The sequence below is a fragment of the Peromyscus eremicus genome, chromosome X, assembly GCF_949786415.1.
Source record: "Peromyscus eremicus chromosome X, PerEre_H2_v1, whole genome shotgun sequence".
NCBI lineage: Eukaryota > Metazoa > Chordata > Mammalia > Rodentia > Cricetidae > Peromyscus > Peromyscus eremicus.
Window position 1 is genome coordinate 4,616,039 of NC_081439.1, and position 26,295 is coordinate 4,642,333.

At 37.8% G+C, this 26,295-nt stretch overlaps 1 protein-coding gene across 1 annotated transcript in view; it reads left to right on the forward strand.

Annotated features, from left to right (window-relative positions):
• The window catches only part of Efhc2 (EF-hand domain containing 2), a 182,532-nt gene that overhangs the window by 87,936 nt on the left and 68,301 nt on the right, over positions 1-26,295 (forward strand). The window contains exons 4-9 of the mRNA XM_059250660.1: positions 3,552-3,775; positions 7,148-7,399; positions 9,771-9,884; positions 10,640-10,778; positions 17,837-18,002; positions 25,288-25,430. Coding sequence (XP_059106643.1) covers positions 3,552-3,775; positions 7,148-7,399; positions 9,771-9,884; positions 10,640-10,778; positions 17,837-18,002; positions 25,288-25,430 — 1,038 coding nt within the window. The remainder of the gene's footprint in view (positions 1-3,551; positions 3,776-7,147; positions 7,400-9,770; positions 9,885-10,639; positions 10,779-17,836; positions 18,003-25,287; positions 25,431-26,295) is intronic.

Genomic DNA, 26,295 nt, shown 5'->3' on the forward strand with positions numbered 1-26,295 from the left:
GATGCTTTCATCTCTTCTTTTTTTTGTGGGTGACATTTTTATTTATTTACCTTAATGACTTCAAAAGCTCTTCAGTGTGTGCCAAAGACATGGCATCCTGCCCATTTCTTTGGTATTCTAGAGCAAACTCCTACTTTTAGAGTTCTTGCCATTTATCATGGAAAACTATAAACATGCAAATCCTAGTAAATAGTTGCCATAATCCCTAGAGGACACAGTTGAGAGATCACAGGAATATATGACTGAAAGCTCTCATTTCAAATGGTCCACATTGGGTTTCTGATTCATGCAGTATTGTGACATTAGGCTTTTTTTGTCAGTAAATTTTTCTTGTTTTTTAATAGACCTGCTTTCTGTTTCCATCCCATAGATTATCAAGACTATTTTCTGTTACTATTTTCCTGGTATTTTCAAAAGCATCTAATGGAGGCTGAGATAAGGAAGCTGTGAAGTCTGAGATGCAGGCTCTGGAGGGATGGAAATGCTGTGATGAAGGGATTGTTGCAGTTAGGCAGGTGACTGGTTCTGGAAATTAGTCCTTAGAAGGGGGACAGGCTGATTTGAAAGAGCAGCTCCACCATCAATTTCTCTTCTTTTCCTTGTGGCTGGCATCTCTCTAGCCCATTTTGATTCAATTTTGCCTATGGATCTTCCTCTTTTCCTTCACTTAAGTATTTTCTGGATGATGTTCAGTGAGATATAACTCAGTGAAAACTGTGAAAAATAATGGTGTTTTGCCAGTCTAATATCTAACTTCAAAATGCTTTTCTCTCATTTGTTAGGGTATAACATTGGGCTAGACACTTAGACACTCTTAGCTTTAATTTCTCTTCTATGAAGTGAACATTGATGCTTCGTGTACTGTCTGTTTCAGGTATTATAGGGGATTAGACAAGAAACTGTCAATGAGAGGGCTATGATGTTGATTGTGGTTATTATTTAGATGCACTGTAGTCTACTTCATACCTTGAAAGTGATAATATTCCTATTCAGAGTCTTACTTAAAAAAACATAGCTCATTTGAATTTTTATAATGAAGTACAAATTGTAAGTATATGTATTACTTATTTTTTTATTGCTGAGATAAAACACAATGACCAAGGCAGCTACAGAAGAAAGGTTTATTTGAGCTTCTAGTTCCAGAGAGTTAGAGTTTATGATGGTGGAGTGAAGGAAAGGTAGCAGAAAGGAAGCTGAGTGCTCACATCTTGAACAAGCACAAAGCAGAACTAATTCAAAACCTGCTTCCAGTAATGTACATCCTCCAACAAGGCCATACTTCCTAAATCTCCCAAATAGTGCCATCAGTTGGGGACCAAGTATTCAAATGCCCAAGACTATGGGGGACATTTATTATTCAAATCATCACAGTATAGATGTAAGTTTTGCACTTGTATATATAGTGTGCATGTGCAAGTGCATGTGTGTGCACATGTGTGTGCATGTGGAGGTGAGGCCAATGCCAGGTGTCTTCCCTGTTCTCTCTCTGTTTATTGAGGCAGGCTCTCTCACTGAACCCACAGCTCACAGCTTTGGTCTAATCTAACCAGCTTGTCCTGTGTATCCCATCTCTGCTTCCTGAGTTCTGGGATTACAGGCAGCTGCCACTCCTGCCAGCCATTTTGTGGGTTCAGGGATCCAGACTCTGATCCTCACATTTGTGGAACAAGTGCTTTATTCACTGAGACATTTCCCTAGTTCCATAAATGAAAGTTTTGAAGAAGCTCCAGATAGTTGAGTATTTAATAACCTGCCACAATGCAAGTATTTTTAAAGAGATATACAATAGTTCCTGGAAATATCTGAAATGCCCATCCTTTTATAGATTTTAAGTATGCAATTTGTTCTAAATGTCTAATCTTGAATGATTAAATAATTTGCATACTGTTTTCAATGGCATGAATTAAAGGCTAATTGAAGTATAATTCTTTGCAGTAAAATTATATCATCTTTTATGTAGTACATTTAAAAATAGTCTATGCCAGTTCTAATTTTATAGTTTTATTATTTTAATTTAATGTACCAAGTAATTAAAAATTGCTATGTAGAAAAGATGAAAATGATTTTACTTCATTTCTCCTCAACAACTTGAAAGGATAAGTGGAGTAATGGAACAGAGCCCAACACAGTTCCTGGCACATAAAGATTATTCATTAACTGTTCTTTAATGAACAAGAATGAATAAGTTTTAAGTATTTCTAGACTTTGAGAAAAGACAGTATTCTCAATAATGTATACAATACAAAGAAGGTAAGTTGACATCTTTATATTAAAATGCTTCCATACTGAGGTCACACAAGCCATGTGTTACTGGATCATTAATAACTTGGCATGGTTTGATTCTTTCTTCCTTTGCTCTGAGAGTAGATTCTCAGGCCTAAATCACTTACACATGTTGAGAGACAACACTGCGTGAGTAGTTTTCATTTCTGTATATCTTGATATACTACTCTTTGCTCAGAGTTTGCTCTTCAGGACTGTTTATATACATAGACAGCTTTGGAAAGACAAGGATGGCCTTGCTTTCTAGTGCATGTTGGCTTATAGCCTTGGAAGACAGAGGCAGTGCTTCCCTGCCACAAAGGGCAGACATGTTTATTGTTCAGTCGAGTAGGACTACTAACTGCCCACAGAAGGTTTAGGTTTCCTAAAGTAAGGGTTCCTGTCTTGTGCCACTTGTGTCTGCATGTGTTATCTCATCCTCATTCTATCTCCCAAGGGGAACTCAGGAACTGAGACTGAGGAAACTGGCTCAAAAAGGGATGGCCTCTTTTGCTGCTGTTCACTTCTGTTGAACAACAAACTATCCCTTTGTCTGTACCAGGAAGAAAATGAGCAACATAGGGTTGTTTATGAAAGATGTGATGAAATCAAGAGCCCGTGACTCAGAAAACTGGCTGAAACTATGAAGTCTCTAGCAATCCTCGTTTGATGGAGGTAGTTGGGTGGAGATAGGCAGAAGTAATGGAGGAAGGAAGAATAAGTTTCTAGATGAAAAAGGGTTCCATGACGTTTCCAAGCAGTGTAAAGTCATTCATGCTTATTGAGGCTGTAAATCACAGTGTTGGCACATATAAACTAAAGCTATTAGTTTGTTTACTTATATATTGGCTTTTTGAGCCAAGCATATGCCTTTTTATGAGCACTTTACTTTGGGGCCTTAATGCCTTGTTTAGTTCAATTCATTGAGTTTCATCTAGTAACTTAAAGCAAGCCTATTTATTGTAGGAAAGGTACATGACAGTGGCATTTTTGTTCACTGTGCTAACTCCATTGTGTCCATTCCTGTCTTCTAGTCTTTGTGGTTTATAAAAATACTTCTCTAGCAACACTTAGGAAACTCGAATGTCATTATCAGGCTAATCAGAGATCTCTAGACCTAAGAAGTCTTGGTTCACTTTTACTTGAGTGTGAATGTGTAATGCTGCCTCCTAGAAGTGACCTCTTTCCCATTACCCCACTGCAGGGAAGCATGGAGGGTTGTTGCTGAGATATACTATAACTTCTTGCTAGCCACATGGTTAAAAAACTGTATGTTATTTATCCCTCAGGCACTTCTATCAGGCGCCATCGGATTCCTCTCCCACCTCCGGATGATGATCAGTTTTATACTGTGTTTCACTTTAATATCAACACAGCTGTTGTCTTCTATGGGCGCAAGTTCAAGATTTATGATTGTGATACATTCACAAAAAATTTTCTAAAGAAAATAGGAATCAAACTGAATCCTCCAGAACCACGTCCAGTAGATCCCTACATGAAGATGCGGAGAGAGGTGAGAATTGATACATCTGTGACTTCTTATTCAGAGACTTGGTGAATGATGCTGGCACTCTTGCTGCAGATACAGAAGACTTTTGAAACCATATTTATGAGGGCTGTCGTGTTCTTTGGATACAAGGGAAGACTAAATGGTAGCTACAGAACAGGAATGACCTCCCACACCCCTCCTTGCAGGCTCCCTTCACCTTCACCCCCAGTTTTTTTGGGAGCCTCCTTTTTTAGCTGTAGGAGTATTTAGTGAGCTGCTTAGGTGAGATAATGTTGGGGAGCCCATAATTAGTTTTGTGGTCACCAATAGTATGTGAGTTAAACCCATATATCTTCTGCTTATGTTTTCTGGTTTTAGTTGCCTATCTCTGGCTGGGAAAAAATCTTTCTTCTGTGCTACTGATCAAATAAACCAAACCTTGAACATTTTCTTCCTTCTTGGAACTCTGTGAGATTAGATGCTGAAATATTCTCAAAGAGTGAATAGCCATGTTTTTTTTATTTCTCCTAGTTATAAAACATGATTGCATTTAAAATCTGATCCTGTTGTAAGGAGCAAAGAGTCAGTGTTATTGTTCTGCAGTTTTTTGAACTGATCCCTGACCCTAGTTTTCTATTTACCAGAAGGCTCTGAATACCCAGAAGGCTCTGCATACCTAGAGGGCTTTAAATATCCAAAAGAAGAAGTATCATTGGTTAGGTCGCCTACCTAACCAGGCTCTGTATTGGGACTAAAATAGAAATCTCTGGATTCTTACCTTGATTTTCATTATTGTCATTTGTTTCCCTTTTTATTTTTTTTGTATTTATTCATTTATAGATTCTTGAGACAGGTAGTCACTATAATAGCACAGACTAGTATTGAATTCAATGTGTAACTCAGGCTGACCTTGAACTTACTGTACTCCTGATTCTTAAATGCTGAGAATGCAGATATGTACTACCATTCCTCACTATTTTTTGTTATTGTTAACATATAACTGCACATGGCCAAATATACAGGCATTAAATATACTTTGGAGTGAGTCTTAACTTGCATTCGAACTATGATATTGAGCAGTTCCTTACTCCCTCCTCCCAGAAAATCCCCTCATGAATTTTTCTAATCAGTCCTTCTCTCCACTCAAGGATAACTACTCTTCTCATTGCTATCTCCATTAATTAGTTTCCTCTAATTTTTACTGTTTTCAAACCTTATAATTCTTTTCCTTTCAGAATAACAAAATTTTAAATGATTCTGTTTTTTTTTTATCTCTCATTAAAAACTATGTGTAGGATCATCCCCTGTACCTGCCTCTTAGCCTCAGCAGAATTATTCTTTGATGTTGTAGGCATACAATCCTCCTGTGAAGTATATGTATTATTAATCCTGGAATATCTAAGGTAAAATGACTTTGTACCACTGTAAAAGGAGATTTTTAGGTTTGGACTCATTTTTACATCTTTTATATGTCCTGGATGATAAATACAAAGTCTTTAGAAGCCCCAGAGGAATCTGAAGGAAAAAAGATCTCTAGAGTTACTGCTTCTTGCATATGGCTATATGCATTCACTAAGAGTTATTATTATATGATAGTGACTGTGAATGATGGTATAGTATATGAATTTCAGAGACTACTGCTAGATTTTATAGATTTCCAAGGAAGAAAAAGTTTGTGCCAGGAATTGGAAATAAAACAAGGACAAGCAAATATTTTAAATAATTTCCTTCTAGACTGTGAGAACCATTTTAGCATTCCATTACGGCAAAGAAAATTCATTAATAAATATTGGAATCTAGGGAAATTAAAAGTTTAATAAGAGGCTTTTACATAGAATTTTATGGATTTGGATTTAGTTCTTTTTTTTTTTGGTTTTTCGAGACAGGGTTTCTCTGTGTAGCTTTGCGCCTTTCCTGGGACTCACTTGGTAGCCCAGGCTGGCCTCGAACTCACAGAGATCCGCCTGGCTCTGCCTCCCGAGTGCTGGGATTAAAGGCGTGCGCCACCACCGCCCGGCTGGATTTAGTTCTTAAGTGTTTGCTACCTTGATATGTAAACTTAAACTACTTTGCTTAAACTGAACAGGATCTTAATGGTATATAACCAATAAAGCATTTCTTAGCAGTCTTATACATTAAAAGCATTTTAATTAATGGAAACAGAGGTCTCATAATTTCAATTAAATATTAAAGATAAAGCTTAAAGAGCCTCTATAAAGCTGTTGTGTTTTCCTCTTGGGATAAACATGTTCCTAGACCGCTCTAGATAGACACAGTATTTCAGGACTTTATAGAACAATTATATAACTTAATTCAAATGTTTTATATATAATAACATTTCCCAAGTGAATCCTTCCTTACATAACAATATCATTTGCTTATATCGGATAGAATGGAGGCAGCTATACTCTAAGACAGGGCTAAGAGGTGTCAAATTGAAGGAAAGATGCACCAAGAAGCCCATGGCATTCACTGTTTCTAGAGGAGCGTCCAGCCAGAGAGGGTTTCTTTGTGGACTCTTGGAAGGTCTCCATTTGCTCTGCTCCTCTTTCTACTGGGCTTCCATTTCCTGGATGTCTGAAGTTGTTTGAACAAAATTAAACTGTAGATACATTTCTTCCTCTTATCTTTGCAAAAAAATATAAACAAGTGAGAAAAACACACACATACACACATATACACAAACACGTGGGAAATTTCTGGTGAAAATATACATTTTAAAAATTAAAATATAATCATCTTAGGATTCAACATACAGATCTTAAATCAATGTAGGTCAGTTATTTGGAAAATGTGTTCAACAAAGTAACCAATATGAAAATTTTAAGACAAACTATTTGGGGTTAGGGCTATAGCTTACTAGTAGAACATTTCCCCAGCATTTGTAAGACTCTGAGTTCAATCATCAGCATGGCCAAAAAGAAAAGATATAGGCTATTTCCTATAGCCTCAGAATAATCCCTTTCCTTCCTTTCTGGTCAAATCTCCTGATGTCGCCCTTTCTTGTTATATGCCCTACATAGAAACAATTACTGTTCTGGTTTCTGTCACCATAGATTGGATTTGTCCATTTGTTATAAAGTTCCAAGGCTTTAAAAAAAATGAACTTCAAACATATCCCAGAAATATAGTTTAGTATGTTAAAATAATGTTTAACAAAATATGAAAAGCTTTCTAATGTTTGTCTATATTCTTAAGGTTAAAACTGACTATGAGTTCATATATCTGTATGCCTGGATCCATATATCTGTATGTCATAATATTTGGTTGAAATCTTTTAAAAAGTATGACAGAACAGTCTACAGAAAAAAAAAATCTTTATATTTCTTGCTTGCTTGCCTCCCAGAAATGACTACATAAAGCCTGCAATGTTCCTGACACTTTCTCCATTTGCAGATATTAGAGTTTGTGGATCCCTTTCGTCCCTATCAGTACTTTGACACTCTGAAACAGTTCCTCCAGTATGATGGGAAGGTTTTGCGTTTCTTCTGCCTGTGGGATGACTCAACCACACTGTTTGGGGACCGTAGAGAACTTGTCCTGCATTACTTCCTGTCTGATGGTACTGTTGAAGTCAGAGAAGTACTGCCACTTAATTCAGGCCGGGATGCCATGTCATCATTCCTTCGGAGGAGTAAGCTTCCCAAGGTAAGTATTTGACTATGTTTGTGGGCCCAGAGACTTAAGTCATTGTTTGGCATGTTGTGTGATGGCTCTGTGAAAGACAGTTACTTCATGCTACTTGGCTAAGTTAGGGTTTCTGTTGCTGTGCTAAAACACCATGACCAAAGCAACTAATGGGGGAAAGGACTTTTTTGCAGTTTAACAGTTCACATCACAGCCCATCACTGAGAGAAGTCAGGGAAGGAACTCATGAAGGGCAGGTACCTGGAGGCAGGAGCTGATGCAGAAGTCATACAGGAGTGCTGCTTACTCAATTTGCTCTACATAGCTTGCTCAACTTACTTTCTTATATCACCCAGGATCACTTACTCGGGGTGGTACTGCCCAGAGTGAGCTGGGCCCTCCCACATCAATCATCAATCAAGGAAATGCCCTTCAGACTTGCCCACAGGCCCATTTCATGGAGGCAGTTTCTCACTTGAGATTTCCTCTTCTCAGATGACCCTAGCTTGTGCCAAATTGACAAAAACAAATGAAGGAACAACAAATAAATAAATAAACCCTACCTCCAAGAAAAAAAACAAACTAGCCAGCACACTTAGGGCAAGGAAAGGAATATATGTAAGGGAAGTAAACTGTTTTCTGTTGAATTCACAACAAACACTATTATGAAATATAGGACTCTCTTGAAATTAATTTACTGGCTTTGAGGGGGACACTACCATCCTGCATCCTACCAAGCTCATGGTATTGATCAAGGTGTGAATATGCACGTGTACACAAACATACATATGCAAAGAAGTGAATAACAGTTCTAAGTATTAGCGACTAGTCACCAACGAGCCAGTAACCACCTCAGTAATGATATTGGCATTTTCTTTACTATGACAAAGATTTGTCAAGTTTGTTTCCTCAAACACTTGTCAGCATTTCAGAGGGAAGTGAGCTGGCACAGCAGGAATGACATAGAGACAGACCTGGATTAGAATTGTGGATTTGTTTTTTGATAGCCATGTGAGCATGGGCAAGCCAGTTAACCTCTTTGAAAACATATTTCCACACCTTTAAAATGCAGTTAACAGAGCTTTCTTAACTAGAAGGCTTAAATGAGATGATACATTAAGAGCCACTGTCTAAGGACTCATTTATTAATACCTATCAGGTCATGAAGAACAGAAGTTACTTTTCACAGGTCTTTGTTGCATTTTCTTTCTAATTTGGATAAAATATTTAAACTTCATTCTTACTGTTTCTGAAAAGGTTACCAGGAGCACTCATTTCTTATGCAAACAACCGCTGGCCATTCAATCCTCACAGGAGGCTCTCCCAGATTCTCTGTGCCTACTGCCAGAAGTCCTGCTGTGTTGCTTCAAGGCTTGGGGGGAGGTAGAGTTTGTCCCTGAGGGAGCTCTAGAATATGCACAGCAGGCCTCCAGGAGGAGCCAGGGAAATCTGTTTTTAGAATGTCTTTGAAAAATAGGTTAAATATGAAATAATGATGCACCTGACATTTGCAGTATGTCTTACCATCAGTAGCTTCATTTTATGTACTTATTCAACAAATATTTAGTGAGTTCTCTGTGCCACCTCTTGGGCTGTAATGAAAAAGAAAATGGCTTATGTCCTGTTTTGTGGAGTATAGATTCTCACTGGGGTGAGATCCAGAAGGGATGGGGATACCCTGGACACTCAAAGCAAGGAGTAAGTAACCTTGCTGAAGTGACAGAGTTAAGAAGCTGGAATTCTGAGAACACTCAGGCTGCTAGCTGTAGCCCATTTCCTGTGCTCAGGACTGGACAGAACAAAGAAAGGAGGCAAGGAGGCAGTCATTTTTTCTTGGAGATGTTTGCACTTAGGGGATACAAAAGATAACTGCCTGCACAACAGTTGGAGAAATATAGAAAGTGGCCTCAGCCCATGGTGTATGTTTTGGTGAAGTCTAGAAAGGGAAGCAGACAATGGACTAAATGGTTCTCCATGTGTCTGGTAGTTGAATGGGGAACCAAGCAGATGGCTACTTGCAGGATGGAAGGCTGGCTGTGGTGACATATGACTACAATCCTAGCAGGTGGGAGGTAGAAGAGGAAGATCAGGAGTTCAAGGTCATCCTAAGCTACATGAGTTTGACCTCATCCTCTTCTACATGAGACCTTGTTTCAAAAACAAAGACAAAAGAAGGAAAAAACTGAAAACCTATAGGATGGAAGTGTTTGAGGAAAAATGTATATTTATCAGGGCTGTGAAGGACATGTGGCAGCAGAACATGAGGTGGATAGACTGCCTTCTTACAGATGTTAGAATAGAGCCATACAAGGCCGATTTCTAGCATATATCCTAGGACTGCATGTATCTCTGTGTCTGGAGACATGTACCATGTTTGGGTTTTATCTTACAGTATGGCCCACCCGGAATCTTTCAACCAGGCCAGATAACAAATCGAGCAGTCCTCAATGTGTATGGGGGCTTGTCAGAATGGCGAGCAGATGGCTACCTGTTGGATAAATACCAGGTGAGGATCCTGGGGTTTTATTACTGATTCCTATGTGACTTCTGAGAAACCTGGATATTGGGGTGAATTGTATATTCTTGCCTCGTGAGCTAGTGAATGAAATTAAGAAATACATAAATATATGCATTCTATTGCCCTTTGTCAATAATAAGCATATTACAATGCATATAGAAATATATGCATTGTAAATGCATAGAGAAATATATGCATTGCATCGGTTCTGCAAGCACTACAGTGTTAAAATAACGCTTAGATGGGCTGAGAAGATGGCTGAGTGGGGAAGGTGCTTGCTGTGCAAATGTAAAGACCTAAGTATAACACCCCCCAAGAACATATGTAAATTCAGGAACGGTAAAGTTCACCTGTAATCCCAGTACTCCTATGAGTGATATAGGAAGCTGGGGAATCCTCAGCTGCTCAAAGACTAGCTGGTCTGGCATACACAGTGCCTAACATCAAAGAGATCCTGTCTCAAAGGAAGGTGAGCATCAACATCCAACTTCCATGTATGATCTGTGGCATGTGAACATCTATACTCAACATGAATCATACACATGAATACACACATATATATACAACACATATCACACACATATGTACAAAAGATAAAAAATTAATTCTTAGAGTTGATTTGATTTTAAAATTTATTTGTAAATGATGCAATTAAATTATTTTTAAAATTCTTTTCTTGGGAAAAAGCATGTAGTTCTTGGATCGATACATAGGGTCAATGCTATGTTTCTCTGTTTTATCAGCTAGGAAAAATAGAGCAAGAGTTTTACACAGACCAGGACCTGGCTATAGGTGCCACCATCAATGTATGGGGAAGGAAAGTCCTCCTCTGTGACTGTGATGAATTTACCAAGACCTATTACAGGACAAAGTATGGAATTGGTAAGTGATACTCACACCAGTTAGAAAATATTTTATCACTTTATGCCCTACTTAAGATTTACTTTTGTTCTTTTCATATTCCTGAAAACAGGCCTCTATGAAAAAGCTCATTGTCTCCATGTTAGAGGTGAAGAAACTGAGGCCCTTTAAGCTTGGTTGTCCAAGGTTATGCAATAGAGAGAAAGCGCCAAGAATTAAACTTGTCTGCCTCATGCCAGGGGCTTCCGTTTTCCCTTATAAGTCTCTTTCTCACTGTAATGCACTATATTCTAGTAGGACATTTGAACTAGAAATGTTAAATCCCTTCTCTTCATTTAATTCTTGCTTACCATAATGGATGACATTCACTTGAGTTCTCTAGGGAAATCTCTTGTGCCAGTTAGCTTTGCATTTCCTGGTGAGGCCCAGCTAGGTTTCCCATTTCTCTTTTCATGGGTATCAAGTCCATTCCAGGCAAGTAAGTTCAGTTGAGTGAAAACTAGTGATTTACTAAGTACCTACTATGTGTAGGTCAATGCAGTAGGCTAAAAGTGATGCAGAGTTATAGAAGAGGTTTATAGTCTAAAAGAGGGGATGTGGGACCTGCAAAACACTGCACCATATTATGAGAGAAGCAGGCAGAGGATGTGCTATAAAATCTAATATCCAAAACCTTAAACTCCCACTTCCACCCACTTCCTAAACCTTGTCCCAACTCATGGTCCACATACCTGCTGCTGCTGGAACTGATAGGATTTGTTGACCTATCAGTTTGGAATTGTGATGGTGCCTTGTACTCTATGTAATCCTCCTTCAGTATCTTCAGGGAATTGGTTCTAGCCCTTCCTCTATACCTAACTCTGAGGGATGCCTAAGATGAAATAGTATAGCATTTGCAAAGAACCTGTACACATCCTCCTATATACTCTTTTATGTATTCATTCATTCATTTAATTTGAGACAGAGTCTTATCATATTGCTCAGTCTTGTATTGAACTTGGCAATACTTATACCTTAGCCTCCTAAGTAACGTGGGTAACAAACAGGTGCCTTGCTACTTTAAATCAATATTATATTACTTGTGATACCTAATTCAGTATAAATGCTATGTAAATAGTTGTTATTGTTTAAGGGAGAATGATAGGAAAAGAAACTATACCTGATCAATACTGATACAGTGGGCTGAATTAGAGCATGTGTAGTATATTGACCTGGAGGATTGATGTGTATTTCTGTGAACTGTGGTGTATTCACTTAAACATGCTTTCTGAGTGGTAAAATGAAGCTGAACACCTGTAGCTTCTTAAAAATAAGAAGCTTGAATATTTTGTTTCATTTGACATGTTTTTGTCTTATTGATCTTTTGCTTGTTTTTATTTTCATTTTGTGTTTTTGTGGGGGGTTTTTGTTTTGTTGTTTTGGGAGAGAGGGCTAGAATATAAAGTTGGGTGGGTGTGGAGGTGAGAAGGATCCGTGAGGATCTGTGAAAAAACATGATCAAAATACATTGTATGAAAAGATTTTAATTAAAAAAAAAAAACGCCCAGATGCTTTGTGTCTAGAATGAAAGGAGGCCTGCTGACCTTCTGTGGTGTTTGCACTGTACACTACTGTGTTTCCTAGGAATGTGGATTCTGAGGGAAGGTGCATAAAGCACACAAAGTGGTTAGAATGCAAAGGACTTCCGGTTTCTCTTTCAGATTCGTTAGGGGAATTTGTTCTACCACATCTGCGTGCTAGATTCATGAACACGTCTGGGTCAGACATGAGTCAACTTGGTGGCTGGTCTCTCACTTTCATGTCTAGAATTGGTTCTCTTTAGTGGACACAGCTGATCATATTTACTTCAAGGATTATAGACAATCAAGTAGGAATGATTGTATAGATAGCAGCTGCTCTAGAGAAGTTTCTAGTGACCCTTAAATCACTGGGGAAAAGAATTTGCCCTTAATAAATATAGATACCTGTTTAGAATCAGTACACCTTCAATGAAGATTGAGAATTTGATGATGGCTCACTGAAAACCGTTACATACACCTGAAGATTACTCTCATGAAAGGATGTGGTAGAAGATTTACAGATTACCATAACAATTCCAAAATAGTGTATGATTTCCCGAACAGAGATCCAAATTTGGCTGATGTTCGTCAGCTTGGTTTTGAGAATATAGTATTTGTATTAGGGAAAAAATGGATGCTGTAGTGAAGGGACTCGGTCACTCATCCACATCTTTTGTAGCTTCTACAGGGAATTTTATGAGATAGTGTGAATTTTCTGGTATGCCCCAAACCTAGCTGTTCTGGGTAAATGTATCAGCTTCCAATGCCTTGTAGTCCATTCCAGTTGAATCTGTCCTAGTGTTTAATTTCTTTTAGTCCATTTCCTTTGTTCCCTCTGGACTGATATTATATTATGTAAAAAAATGTACTTTGTGCCTTTAAAGTTAACAGTGTATTTTTAAGCAGAAAATTATGCAAATACAAATTTAGGATGAATTTCATAGTCATGGCAACTTTTTAATACTTCTCACATGTTAAAATAATCCTGTTTAACAAATACTATTATAAAATATTTTTTGAGTTTTAATACCATACTTAATGTTACAAATGACTGTAAATTATATTCATGGTGGAATCTGGAGAAGTGGATTCACATTCTCTTATAATCTTTACATTTGCTTTTTCTGACTTTTGTAAAGTAAATTAATATACTTCATGTTACTTAAATGTGGTTATTTCTGGCATTTAAAAAATTAGAGACGTGATCTTTATTTTTCTTCGTTAGTGACTGTGACATGTTGGTAAAAATATTTATAAGGATGAGAAAGTTTTCCATGTACTTTAATAGTTAACATAAACATTAACAAGCAATTTTAATGAATAGTATTAATGTGATGGTAAGGGTGATAATTTTGTTCATAATTCATGTGGTCTTAAAAATTGATAAGATATAATCTTATCTATTATGTTTTGCTGTTACTAAAGCCTAAACCAGAACAAAGTGCCACCAGTAACTGTGGTCCTGGAAGAAAGAAGAGGCGCTCTCTCTCTCTCTCTCTCTCTCTCTCTCTCTCTCTCTCTCTCTCTCTCTCTCTCTCTCGTATGTGTGTGTGTGCGCGCGTGTATGTGTTCCTGTTGGTGGCTGCATATGTGTGTATGTGGTGGCAAGAGATCAATGTTGGGTCTTCCTCAATGGCTCTCTACCTTAATTTTGAGACATAGACTCTCACTGAACCTAGAGTTCATCAGTTCTGCTAGATTGGCTAGCCAGTAAACCCCATCTCCCCATTGCTGATATTATAGGCACATGCTGTCATGCCTGTATTTTTTAAATAGATGCTGGGTATAGAATTTAGATATTCATGCTTGTGTAGCAACTTTGCCAACTGAGCCATCTCCCCAGTCCTCAGGGACCATTTCTAATGCATTATTCAGCCTTAGTACTTTAGACCCTTGTCTCATGTAGTAAAGTTCCAATTTATTTTAGGGGAGAAAAAACGACAGAAAAGGAGTTGGCCATAATCCAAGGAAGATGTATGGGTATCTTTTCTATTTGTGTAGAAGTACAGGGCTTGATAGAATTCTGAAAGACATTTGAGCCTCTGTATGCGAAGCAGTCCCCTAGAAAGATGAGATTCTGTTATTCATTTTAGGATTCCAAGGAGATGGTAACTCCATAGATATTTTGCACAGTCTTGTCCATTGTAACTCCTGCATCAAGCAGTGTGGCCTCCTGTTGCAGGTGGCTGGCCTGCCGGGATGGAGTACTTCACTCCGTCACTATTGATGTTGACAAATCAGATTGGCGGGTAGAAGTCTGTTGGGCTTTCCTGTAGATGAAGAGTTTAAAATGTTCCAGGGGTTCTAGTTTGTCCTTCTTGGCACTGAAAAGGCAAATATTTGAATTTTAACTATTCTTATCTAGGAATTTATGCCTTAGGTTATTGATTAATACATTTTTCTCTACTTTCTCCTCTCTTCTCTCTCCTCCTTTACCCTCTCTCTTCTGTCTCCTTTCCTCTAACACTGTCTTGCTGTGTAGTCCTGGCTGAGTTGGTACTCACTATGTAACACAAGCTGGCCCTATATTTATGGCAATCTTCCTGACTCAGCCTCCCACTACTGGGATTTACAGGCCTATACCATTATACCGAGCTTACAGGAATATTTTCTAATCACTGATTTTGGTGATTGGCAAAACCAAAGCAGTAACAGAATCATTCACTCTTAATGGTTTTGAGTACTTACATTGAGACTAAGGTTGAAGACAATTTTAAAGCACCTTTCATTTTCTATGATCAATTCAGGCTATCTCTGAACTCTCGGGACTAGAAGGAGGGGGACATGGCAGAGGACAAGTCAGTGATCACTTGGGGAAACTGTAGCAGCAGACATAGGACTGGTTAATGGCTTACCGGGTGGCCATGTTGGACTTCCCAGGTTTACTTACTTCACTCCCCCTATAGACTTAGTAAGGATGGTTGGAGAATAGAACTTTGAATTCTGACTGTATAATTCACTAATTGTTTAACCTAGATATTGACTACAAGCAGAGGTGGATTTCCTTTGAAGCTAAGGACGGTTGCTTAGTTTTCAAAGTTCTTCCTTTATAGGGGTCCTAGTCCAAAGCCCTGGCCTAATTTTGTCTTAATAATCTGGCATTCTTTGGCTTGAACATTTTTTTTTCAAAATTATGTAAGCTTCCAATTTCCTAAAGTCTGGGTTATTAGATCATAGGAGATAAACTTTTGAGGTATTTAGTGTCTTTCCCCAATAATGCTTCCACCTGAGACAGCATGGAGAACCATTAGACTCCATTTCTATACACAATCTCTCGGAAGTTTGTTTGAATCTATTCAGTCTTGGATAGGCATTCAATTCATATGTACAAGTCATTTGGAATGTGAGGAATCAAAGTATTTGGAAGACATGAGTGTTTCAGTGTCTACCCAAATATCAGTTATAGAACATATTTGGGAAGATGTTTATACAAAAGTGTGTGCCTTTTCATTTGCTCAACATTTCTGAAATAAGCAGGTTAGATAGGGTGATAAAAACCCAATGACAACCAACTTCTCATTCATGTATGATTCTGTGGCTTTGTGAACCTATGTGAGCTACCAAGTAGATATGTTTTAAAGTTGAATCTTGATCCAGAGTTTCCAAAAAGGGTCTATATGATGTTATAAAAGTCAAGGGTGGTGAAGTGGAACAATTCTCATTTTTTATACACTAGATGGCACTGTGGGTGCAGAGGAAAGCTCTAAATTGGTTCTTTTGTTACTTAAATTTGTTGCAAAAATTAGGTAGTTGAGAAAACAACACCATGTTTTAAGACTTGTAATGAAGGCTATAGAATATATTCTTAGTGACTTTATGCTTAAGAATCAAAATTTTTGGTTAGTGTACTCAGATTAGTGTGTAGTGCAATCTTTTGGTCGGTGCACTCTGACTAGTAGGTAGAGTTGTATGTATATGCCCCCTGTTGGAAGAAACTGCTCAGGCCCCAATTTTCTAATTACATAAAGCTTTCCTGCCATTTCCATGGTGCTTGCCCTGGAACAAAGGTAGCAAACAGTGGTGTTTTTGATGTAATGGTGAGCAAGGATAGAGTCTACTGCAGTTCAAATTTGAAGATTTGCGCTTTTCTCTTATTACTGAAATGTCTCTTTAATCACAAAATGAACATTAGGAAAGGTTCATGAGATTCTCTATTAGGACACACTGGTTGTATCTTTTCACTGAGCCAGTGAGAAATAGTTGATGGCAATTCCTTTGTCAACATGTCTGTTGTGAGCAGTTTCCGTTAAGATGGAACAATACTCTTCTGGGGACTGTGCCTCAGGAAATTTCACACAAACCAGCTAGGAAATCTAAGAAAAGTTGAAAGCTGAAAAATGTTTTGAAATCAGAATTACAATTGGCTTCATACCTTTAGCCTTTTGATCAATTAACAAATCCACTTAAATTTTTAGAATTTTAGATGACAAATTGATGTCTTTTTTTTTTCTAATGGTGGTATGTACCAAAATCTGGATTTTTCTTCTATTAGAAGTTTGACCATGGAAAAGGAAATATTATATTTGTAGAACTCTTTTTATTCACAACTGAAATACCTATCAAGCTTAGGGAAGAAAGAAAGACAAAGACAGTAGTCTGTTTTATTTTTGTTTTGAGAAATGTTCTAGAATCTCCTTTGCCATTTGTAGTGGGCCAAACACAGTGACTTGGATAGACTGGGTCAGTATGTTATTTGTTCTAGAAAGCACACTTGCTTCTTAGAGATGACACAGCCCCATAATGATTACCTAAGAGATATTGTAAGCTTGCCCTAGTCTTTCCTTTTTTACACATGATAAGTAAAAAATAAAGTCAACAGTATTGACCATGTCACATTCCATTTGAGAGTGTAGGCGGTGGGGTATCCTTAACTGCATTTTTGCTTCATTACAACTATAGTTGTAGTCTTATCTTGAGCAATAACATGAGTGACCTTGAACAGTGGCTGGTGACAGGAAGAGGATTTTATTTTTCTATTTGTTTTTTAATAGACAGTGAAGTACAGTGTCTTAGAGTTGAGTTGGAGGCAAAAAAGAGGACTTAAAAAGTGGATCCAAGGAGGAGGAACTGCCCAATGGGTAAAGTTAAAAGGGAAGCAGTCAGGAGTCAGTCCTATTTGGAAAATAATTTTTATTAGTGAGTGTTGACTGAAGATAAGAGAGGGCCAAATTACAGGTTAAAATATGGAATTGATGGCACAAAGTTTCAAGTTTGAATTTTCATATCATTGGAAAAATCAAGAGAAGAGCAAAATAATATTCAGAAATGGGGGTGTGGGGTTATTTGACAAAGATTTCTGCTATTTTTTCTTTTGAACCAATGACTATTAAGTGAGCTCTGTGGTTTTTATAAACATGATTGAAACCTACTCTCATAGGATTTTACCATGTTTTGTTTGAAAGAGTTTAAAATAGTGTACAAAATCTCCATGTTCATCTTGAAATAATAACAGACCTTTAAAAACAACCATAACCAGGGCAAAAAAATATTGATGTTTTGTTTGCCTGTGTTTTGTTATAGATAATTTTACCGCCATTTCATGCAAGCCTCCTCCTCTTCCAAAAATAGAAAGGAAGTACCCACCTTACACTGGCTTTGGGTCTGAAGAGGATTCTTTCCGCTCTTGCGTGGGCCTCAAGCCCACACCTCATCGGAGGAACTTCAAAAAATTCGTGGAACTAGACAGGTGCCTGAGGGGACCTTGATTATAGTCCTAGCTTTCCCAAAGATGTTTAGAATTTATGACATAACCCTGTCACACAGCTCATTTGATTCTGAGCCCAGGGACATGTTACTGTAGCTTTCCAATGAGGTTGATGAAAGCACAGGTATTGACAGCTTCTTCCTGGAGTTCATATTTTAATGTGTTATTTGGAGACATCTAAAGTCATATCACCCCCTGCCTGATGTCTTTCCATATCCATCTGTCTTTCTCTTTCTTGAGGAAATAAAGTAGAAGAGGAGTCAGCAGATTTCAAAGGTCAGAGAGTACATGGCTTTGGATTTGTGGGCCATACAGCCTCCATCACAGCCGCTCAGATATGACGTTATAGCATGAAAGCTACATGCACAGAATGTAAACACATGTGTAACTGTGTTCCAATAAAACAGTTTATGGACATTGACATCTGAATTGCATAAAACATTAACATATCACAATATATTATTCTGATATTTTTCTTTTCAACCACATAAAAGTGTACAAACAACATTTAGCTCAAAGGCTTACAAACACAGGTGGCCAGCTGGATCTGTCTCACAGACTATGGTTTGCCAACCCCTGATATAGAGATTTCAGTGATTTGTTAGTGTTTTTCAACATGTAATTTTAGAAAATTCATGTTGCTTTGACTTGAGAGGTTTGGTTTGAGTTCAGTAGGAATAGACTGCTTATATTGCTGAATGTAATTTCAAAAGATAGATTTTCCAAAGTATCCCTAATACACATGAGGCACAAGCTGCTCCTAAATTATTCATGTAGAATATGAGCACTGGTTATGTCTACGTTTTGGTTCTTCAGGATGAGCAGGCCTTGGAGAAAAAAGTCAGGGAAAAATTGTGGAGAAATGTTGCAGATGCTTGAATAGGATATAAGTTAAAAATTGTAGCTTTGTTTGAGGGAGATAATGGGTTGGGAGATTCTGGGAGAAAAATGATAAAGGGAACATGTCTTAAGACTTGAAGAAGAAAAAACACCTGGAATTTAGTCAAACTGAATGAGATCCCATGGTGTTGTCAAAATTTGAAAGAAAGAGAATAAAATGTTATGCTATATCTATAAAAATGGTTTAACTGTCTGGCTGTAAATTGTATGGAATGTGGGAAGGTATGCCTTTGCTGTGATATGATGTCATTTGTTTTTCAAGAAATTACTGTTTATTTTTAAGAACTTTAGAGTTTTATTTAAATTTCAAACTCTACTTCACAAAGTGTGGTTCCCAGACTTGGTAGAATGTTAACTCTTGTGCTTACTTCTGGATGGGGTGAGAAAGAAATGTTGGGGTGGGGCCCAACAATCTCTTTACACAGGCACCCTGGGGGATCCTGAGACGCATCAGTGTTTGAGAATCAACTGATTTTTACACATAAGAGGGACATCAACATGTCCATGTTCTCTTGTTGGTAACATTATTATGGCTAGGTTCCAGGGTAGACTTTGATGCACTTTTTTCAGTAACTACTGTTTTTAAGGGCAGCCAGCTGGAGGATATGGAAGAGAAGAATATCCCTATTGTAAAAGAAGAGGGAAGTTTTCTTATAACTAAATAATATGAAATATTATCTAGAGTGTTGCTTTTAAACCCAGGTAAAAATAGTTCTTTGTGGATAGCTCACGTAGTTTCTGTCTACCCTGTAAAACTGCCCTGAGGACCCTAACTACAGATAGGATTGTACATGTAAGTCATACTTTAGTGGGTTGGAGAATGGGGATATAGGCACAAATGTCTCTAATTTCATTTCCTTTTGTCCAGTGCTTGTTTTGTGTCAGGAATATACTTCCTTCAAGCTCCTCCTACACAATGACCTTGTTTCCATGGTAACTGGCACAAACTGGCTGAACAGGACTGAAGTACTTTGTTGTCTTTGTAGACACGATACTCTGCTGATCATACTTCTAATAATAATAGCACTAGTGATAAGAAGCAGTTAGTAGTTTGCTTTGAATTAACTACTTTATAAAATCTGATATCATCTAATCTTTAAAGCAGCCTTAGAAGACAACAGATTATATTTTTACACTTATTTTTCAAATGAGGAAAACAAGACTAAGAAGCTCTGCGGCTTGTCCAAACTCACAGCTAATTTTTAGTTAAACTAGGGAATGAATCCAGGGAAATTTCATTCCTGGAGTTTACCTTTCCTTGCCATAGAATCTGTACTTAACACATGACTTGGGGATTACTCACATATGTAATTTCTGGGCTCCTCCAGACTAAGAGTTCCTTGGAGTAAGAGATCGTTTTATTGTTTACCTGATAGTTAGAAGAATGCCAGCAAATGTTTCATCCAATAAGAAAAGGTGTAGATAAATAAGTACAGTGGTTGAAAAAATGTTTGCTAGTCTTGTTCTTTTTAAAAAATTATGTCTATTGTATAAGTGTTTTGTTTGCATGTATGTATGTCCACCACATTCATGCATGGTGCTTCTGGAGGTCAGAGGAGGCCATCAGATCTTCTGGAACTGAAGTTATGGGTGGTTATGAGCTGCTATGTGGGTGCTGGGAACTGAACTTGGGTCCTCTTCCAAAGCAACAAGAACTCCAGCCCCACTAATCCAGTTTTTAATGATGGATCAAAAAAAAGGAGCAGATAGCTTCTTAACAGGAAAGTTATCATCTTATACTTCTGCTATTCTAACCATATAGATTCCAAAAAGTTATGGTTTTTAATATTAATATTAATCTTTCACTGGTTTCAGGTCTTGTCCATCTTTTGTTGCCACCAACCCCCCCTTAATTTTTTCTACCATTATCTAAAATAAGGTCTTCATATGCTTTCCAATATGAAGACTTATTTATCTCTAGAGCAGTGGTCCTCAAACCGTGGGTTGACCCCTTTGGAGTTGAACAACCCTTTTACAGGGTTCACCTAAGACCATTGGAAAACACATTGCCATTCATACCAGTAGCAAAATGATTGTTATGAAGTAGCAATGAAAATCTTTATATGGTTGGGGGTCACCACAACATGAGGAACTATATTAAAGGGTCATAGTAGTTGGAAGGTTGAGAACTATTTCTCTAGAGCTTTTGTTCTTGTTTGTTGATCTTTTTAAGGTTCTTAGTTATAAGTGAACTTGTGGTAGGGTGGTCAACAAATACGTCCCAAGGACCTGCTGTGTGACAGGCATTTACTTAGGTGTTTGTGATATATCAATGAAAAAAGCAGCCATATAAGCCCACCTTTTCTCATAAAACTTCATTCTCATTGAGGGAGATATGCCAGAAAGTAAAGGTACTCAAGTATATCAAATAGTATATAGAATGTGTTAAGTATCACATTAAAAAAAGAAAAATTTTCCATGCGAAGGATCTAGGAGTATATGAATGATGACTGTCTCTAGTTGCAATTTTTAGTGGTGCTCTGATAGACCTTTCTGAGGCAAAGAGACATAGTCCAAGCAGAAGGCAGAGTCAGTGTAAACGATCTGAACAATGCATATGCATGGAGTATGTAGAAACTCTCCAGGAGACCAATGTGGATAGAGAAGATGGGGAAAGGGCAGAATGTACCTCATAAACACAAGGTAAAAGTAACAAAATGTGGGATCATATAAGGTTTTGCAGGCAATAATAAGGACTCTTGATATTTAGAAAGATAAGGAAGAAGCATTAGGAGATTTGACTAGAGAAATGACTTGATTGGGCTGGCCTATTGGAAGAATCTTTCCTATGCAGTATTAAGAATGGACCATACAAAGATGGTAGTAGATTGAAGACAACCTATGAGATTGCTTTAATAGTCCAACAGAAAAGTTATCACATCTGGATGAGTGCTATTGGAGGAATGAAATGAAATGGCAGATTCTGAACATGTTTTAAATGTAGAGCAAATAGGATTTCCTGACAGATTAGATATGAGGTGTGAAAGAAGAGCTACAGATGTCTCGATGTTTAGACCTGAGTAATTGGAATGGTGCCATAGGTAGAATGGGTTTGGGGGCAAGAACACAAGTTCAGTTTTAGAACAAGTTGAGATGGCAATTAGATACCAAGTGAAGATGGGTATGGTATGTATTGAGGGTATTCGGGAGGCAGGTCTAAGCTGGAGATGTAAATTTTGAAGTCATCAGCATGTAGTTAGCATTTTTGTTCATGATGCCAAATTGTACTAAAGCTTTCAGACTATGTTAGATCACCAAGGATGAATAGATGTCAAGAAGTACGTGAATAAACCTTGGGACATCCCAAATAAAGCATTTGGAGAAAAGAGAAGGAACCACTGAAGGAGGATGACGTGGGACAAACAAAGAGATAGGAATGACATAAAGCTAAGAAAATGCATAATGCTTTGAGTCAAGTGATCGAGACTGTCATAGAAGAAGTTGCTGATTAGTAAAATTAGATGCAAAAAATGACTAAGAACTGGATTTGGCATTGTGGAGATGATTGTTAACTTTTGTAAGAGCAGTTTAGCTAACACAACCCATTACCAATAGAAATGGACTTAAATGAAATGAGAAGGGGCAGGGGGTATGAATTACTGGCATACTTCAGGCCTTGGGTGCCATCCCCAGCATGGGGAAGACAGCAGGAAAGGGACGGTGGGGAGAATTCAATGCAGTGAAGATAGGTAACATTGGACTGTATGTCTAAAACATTAAGACATGCATCCTAAATCTAGGAATTTATAATTTGTTTTGGGACAATGGGAATAAACACATATTAAGACAACCAGCCAAGAGTACAAGACTGTATAGTGCTAAATTGCTAAATGTGACATCATGGTTGATGCAAGCAATATGAGTAGTTGATCACCTGGGAGGATAGAGACTGTGATCAAAAGTGTTCAGGCATTTGATAATTGGCTTATATGAAGGAAATATTTTAACATATTTAGAGCTTTCTTACAATTTCCTCTGGGGACTATCTTGTCAGACTCCCCTGGTAGCACATTAATAATGCAGTTTTCTGCAAATATAAGCTCACTTGTGAGTTCGTATCTCTGGTGGTGAGATTATGGATTCTGCATGTGTAACAAGTTTTCCGGGTGACTTTTATGTACATCAGACTTCATGAATGACTCAATTTTATTGAGTAGGTTTATGTTACCAATTGATGAGATATCCAGAATACTAGAATTAAGGGGGGTGGAAATGAGTGGCATATTCAAATATTCACAGTAAACAGATGCACTTATAAACTTAAGTCCTAGGAAGTTAAATTTAAAATAGTATTCATTTGGACTTATATTAGAAATCATTCAATTGTTTATTGATGTTTTAGACTCATAAAGATATATGAGTCTTTTAGAAGAGGGGGATGTTAAATATTTCTTACTTGTGAGTTCAATTAGGTACCAGAGAAGGTAACTGATATAGTATAACTGGCCCAAATAGTTTATAAGGTCCATCTGAAGCTTTGGAACTAGGCACTTTGGAAAATCCAAATTGTGACCCCACTGGTGGTTTTGCCCGGCTGTCTGGGATGAGCTTTACAAACTGTTGTGCTCTGTCTCACACAAGGCCTCAAGTTGGCAATCTTGCCACTGTACTTTCCCAAGCCACCTTCCTATACAGTTCAAGAAGGGGCAGAAGAGCATGTTATGCCTTTGCAAATTAGAAATACTTTGTTGTGGCTTGTATCACTGTGAACACAAAGAATGGATTTCAGGATAGGAGAATCTGAAAGTGATAGGGAAGTGATGAAGGGAATGGATACTTGTAAGGGTAATGCTTTTGATTATCAGAGACCTCCCCAAGGGCTTACTTTTTGTTGAAGGGATGACTTTCACTGGCTAGTAACTGCAGCTGTATTTTTTTTTACTGAGAGACCATGAGTTACTTAGTTCACTGCTCATGCAACCAACTTTGGGAACTATTTCTTTTATTTTTAAGATAGGGTCTTACTGTGTAGCTCAGGCAGGCTTTAGACTCATGAACTCAGCCTCCCCAGTGCTGGGGCTACAGGTGTGTTTTACCATTGCTTACTTGAGAAAATTTTTAAATTTTATTTTATTCCATCTTTACTCACCTATTCATTCACATAGTTCTAAGTTTATCTTTATGGGTGTAATTTTCTGAAAACATTTAGTATAATATAATATAAAAATGTTATAGCAGATAATGGTTAAAATAAGACAGCATTTCCCTTTGAAAACAGACATGTAATGACTACATACAATACAAATAATAAGTACATTAAAATGGAGACACAGTCATGATATTTATGAAGGGGAAAAGTTAATGTTTTCCTTGAAAGGAGTTGAGAATGATCCTAGAGAGATGGAGCGATAGAGAGGGGTATATGTGAGCTGCAAGGCAGAAAAGTCCTGGACTTGAGACATGTGTCCCAGGAGCCCAGTAGAGTATGTCATCTGGATTGCCTTAGGCCAATGTTTATGCCTCTACCTGCTGTGGGATGTCTTTCTGTATGCTGTGAATATGTGTTGCTCTAATTGGTTGATAAATAAAGCCATTTGGCCTATGGCAAGTCAGATTATAGCTAGGTGGGAAATTGAAGAGGGAGACAGGAAAAAGAAAAGAGAGGGGAGAGAGATGCGATCCCGCCATTCAGGGAACAGCATGTAATGGCACACAGGTAAAGCCACAGAACACATGGTGACATATAGACTAATAGAGATGGGCTAAGTTTAGTTATAAGAGCTAGCTAGCAAAAAGCTTGAGCCATAGGCCATGGCCATACAGTTTGTAATTAATATAAGCCTCTGTGTGTTTATTTGGGTCTGAGCAGCTGCGGGACCAGGCAGGACACAGGAAAACTTCCAGCTACATCTACCTGACAGAATTACTGTGATTATTGACCAGCTTCATGATCAGAGAACAGCTGATTAATTCACCTGCTTTGAGCAGGTGGTTAAGAATTTTTTGGTTGTGTACACGTTCGTGAGGGTTCTTATCTGTGTGCGTGCACATAGAGGCCAGAGATCAACCTTGGTGCTTTCCAGGAGCCACCTAGCTTGTATTTTAAGATAGGGTCTCTCATTGGCATAAGGATTAGGCTCAGTTGGCTGACCAGTGTGCCCCAAAGAACTGCCTGTCTCTCCCTTCCAATGCTGGGATCTCAAGCATGTGCCACCAGGCCTAGTTTTCAGTATATTTCTCAGACATAATAAAGAACAGGAAAGATTTAATCTACTGAGAAAAATCCTTCAGTGTTTAGATAAGATGTGTAGACTGTTTAGAAAGGCATAAACTTCTATATTAAAGCCATGGTACACCTTTTGCAATATATATGATGTATAGAGGATTACTTGTATAATGCTCTTACTCTCATGTCTCTTCTTTTTAGCTATGGAAACATAAGTAACACACTCCGGTATTTTGCAAAACTAGTCACAGACAAATGTGCTGATGCGGACAGGATGTTCGTTATTGCGTTTTATCTCGGTGATGACACAATTTCAATATTTGAACCTATAGAGAGGAATTCAGGTAAGAGACTTATCTTACTCAGCATTTTCTCAGAACACTCAGCTGCATTTTTCTTTTGAAATTAGGGAATATAATCTGATTTGATTGCCTAGAAGATCTGTGATGATGATTTTCTAACCAATAAATTTCTTCTTACAACAATGTCTTAAACATGAACCCAAATATATAAAATGATAAACAAAGAACAGCTGTGGTCAGTTACCCAGGGGAAATCCCCTATCATTTCTTTTTCTGAGGTACTCTTATGGAACCTCGGGGCTTCAAAGTCATGATTTGACTGCCACCAGTCACATTCACAGACAGAGAGCCAAGAGAGTGTTCCATTGTCCCGCTTACAAAATCTTTGCCTGGTTAAGAAAAGAATACAAGATATACAAATTTAATCTTCAGAATCCATCTTTCTGTGGTACTTCTGTTTGTTCTGGCTATTGCCAAAGGTCCTGCCCCCAGGCCTGTGGAATGTTCTCCAGTCTCTTGATCTCATGGCTATTGCTGACGACAGCCATTGACTTACAAATTTGGAAATGTAGGGCTCTGTCCTTTGTTTCAACATGTTTACAACTTTTATCTGTGCTGAAGACATATGTTTGAGAAGAATAACCAGCTCAACTGGCTTTTTCGGAAAAAAAAAAAGTAAGTAAAAACTTTGGTTTGTACCATTTGCCAACTTACATGTTGTGAATATCCTGATCAAGGCCTGTTTCAAGACACCAACAAGTTTTTTAAAAATGGCATGCAAAAGTCTAAAAATGTAACAGTCAGGTCATATACTCAAGCTTCTTTAGTCATTTAGCATGCTGATGAATAATGAATTATTTGTAGAGCTAAGTCAGGCCCCAGCATGATTTGAATAATAGAAAAATCT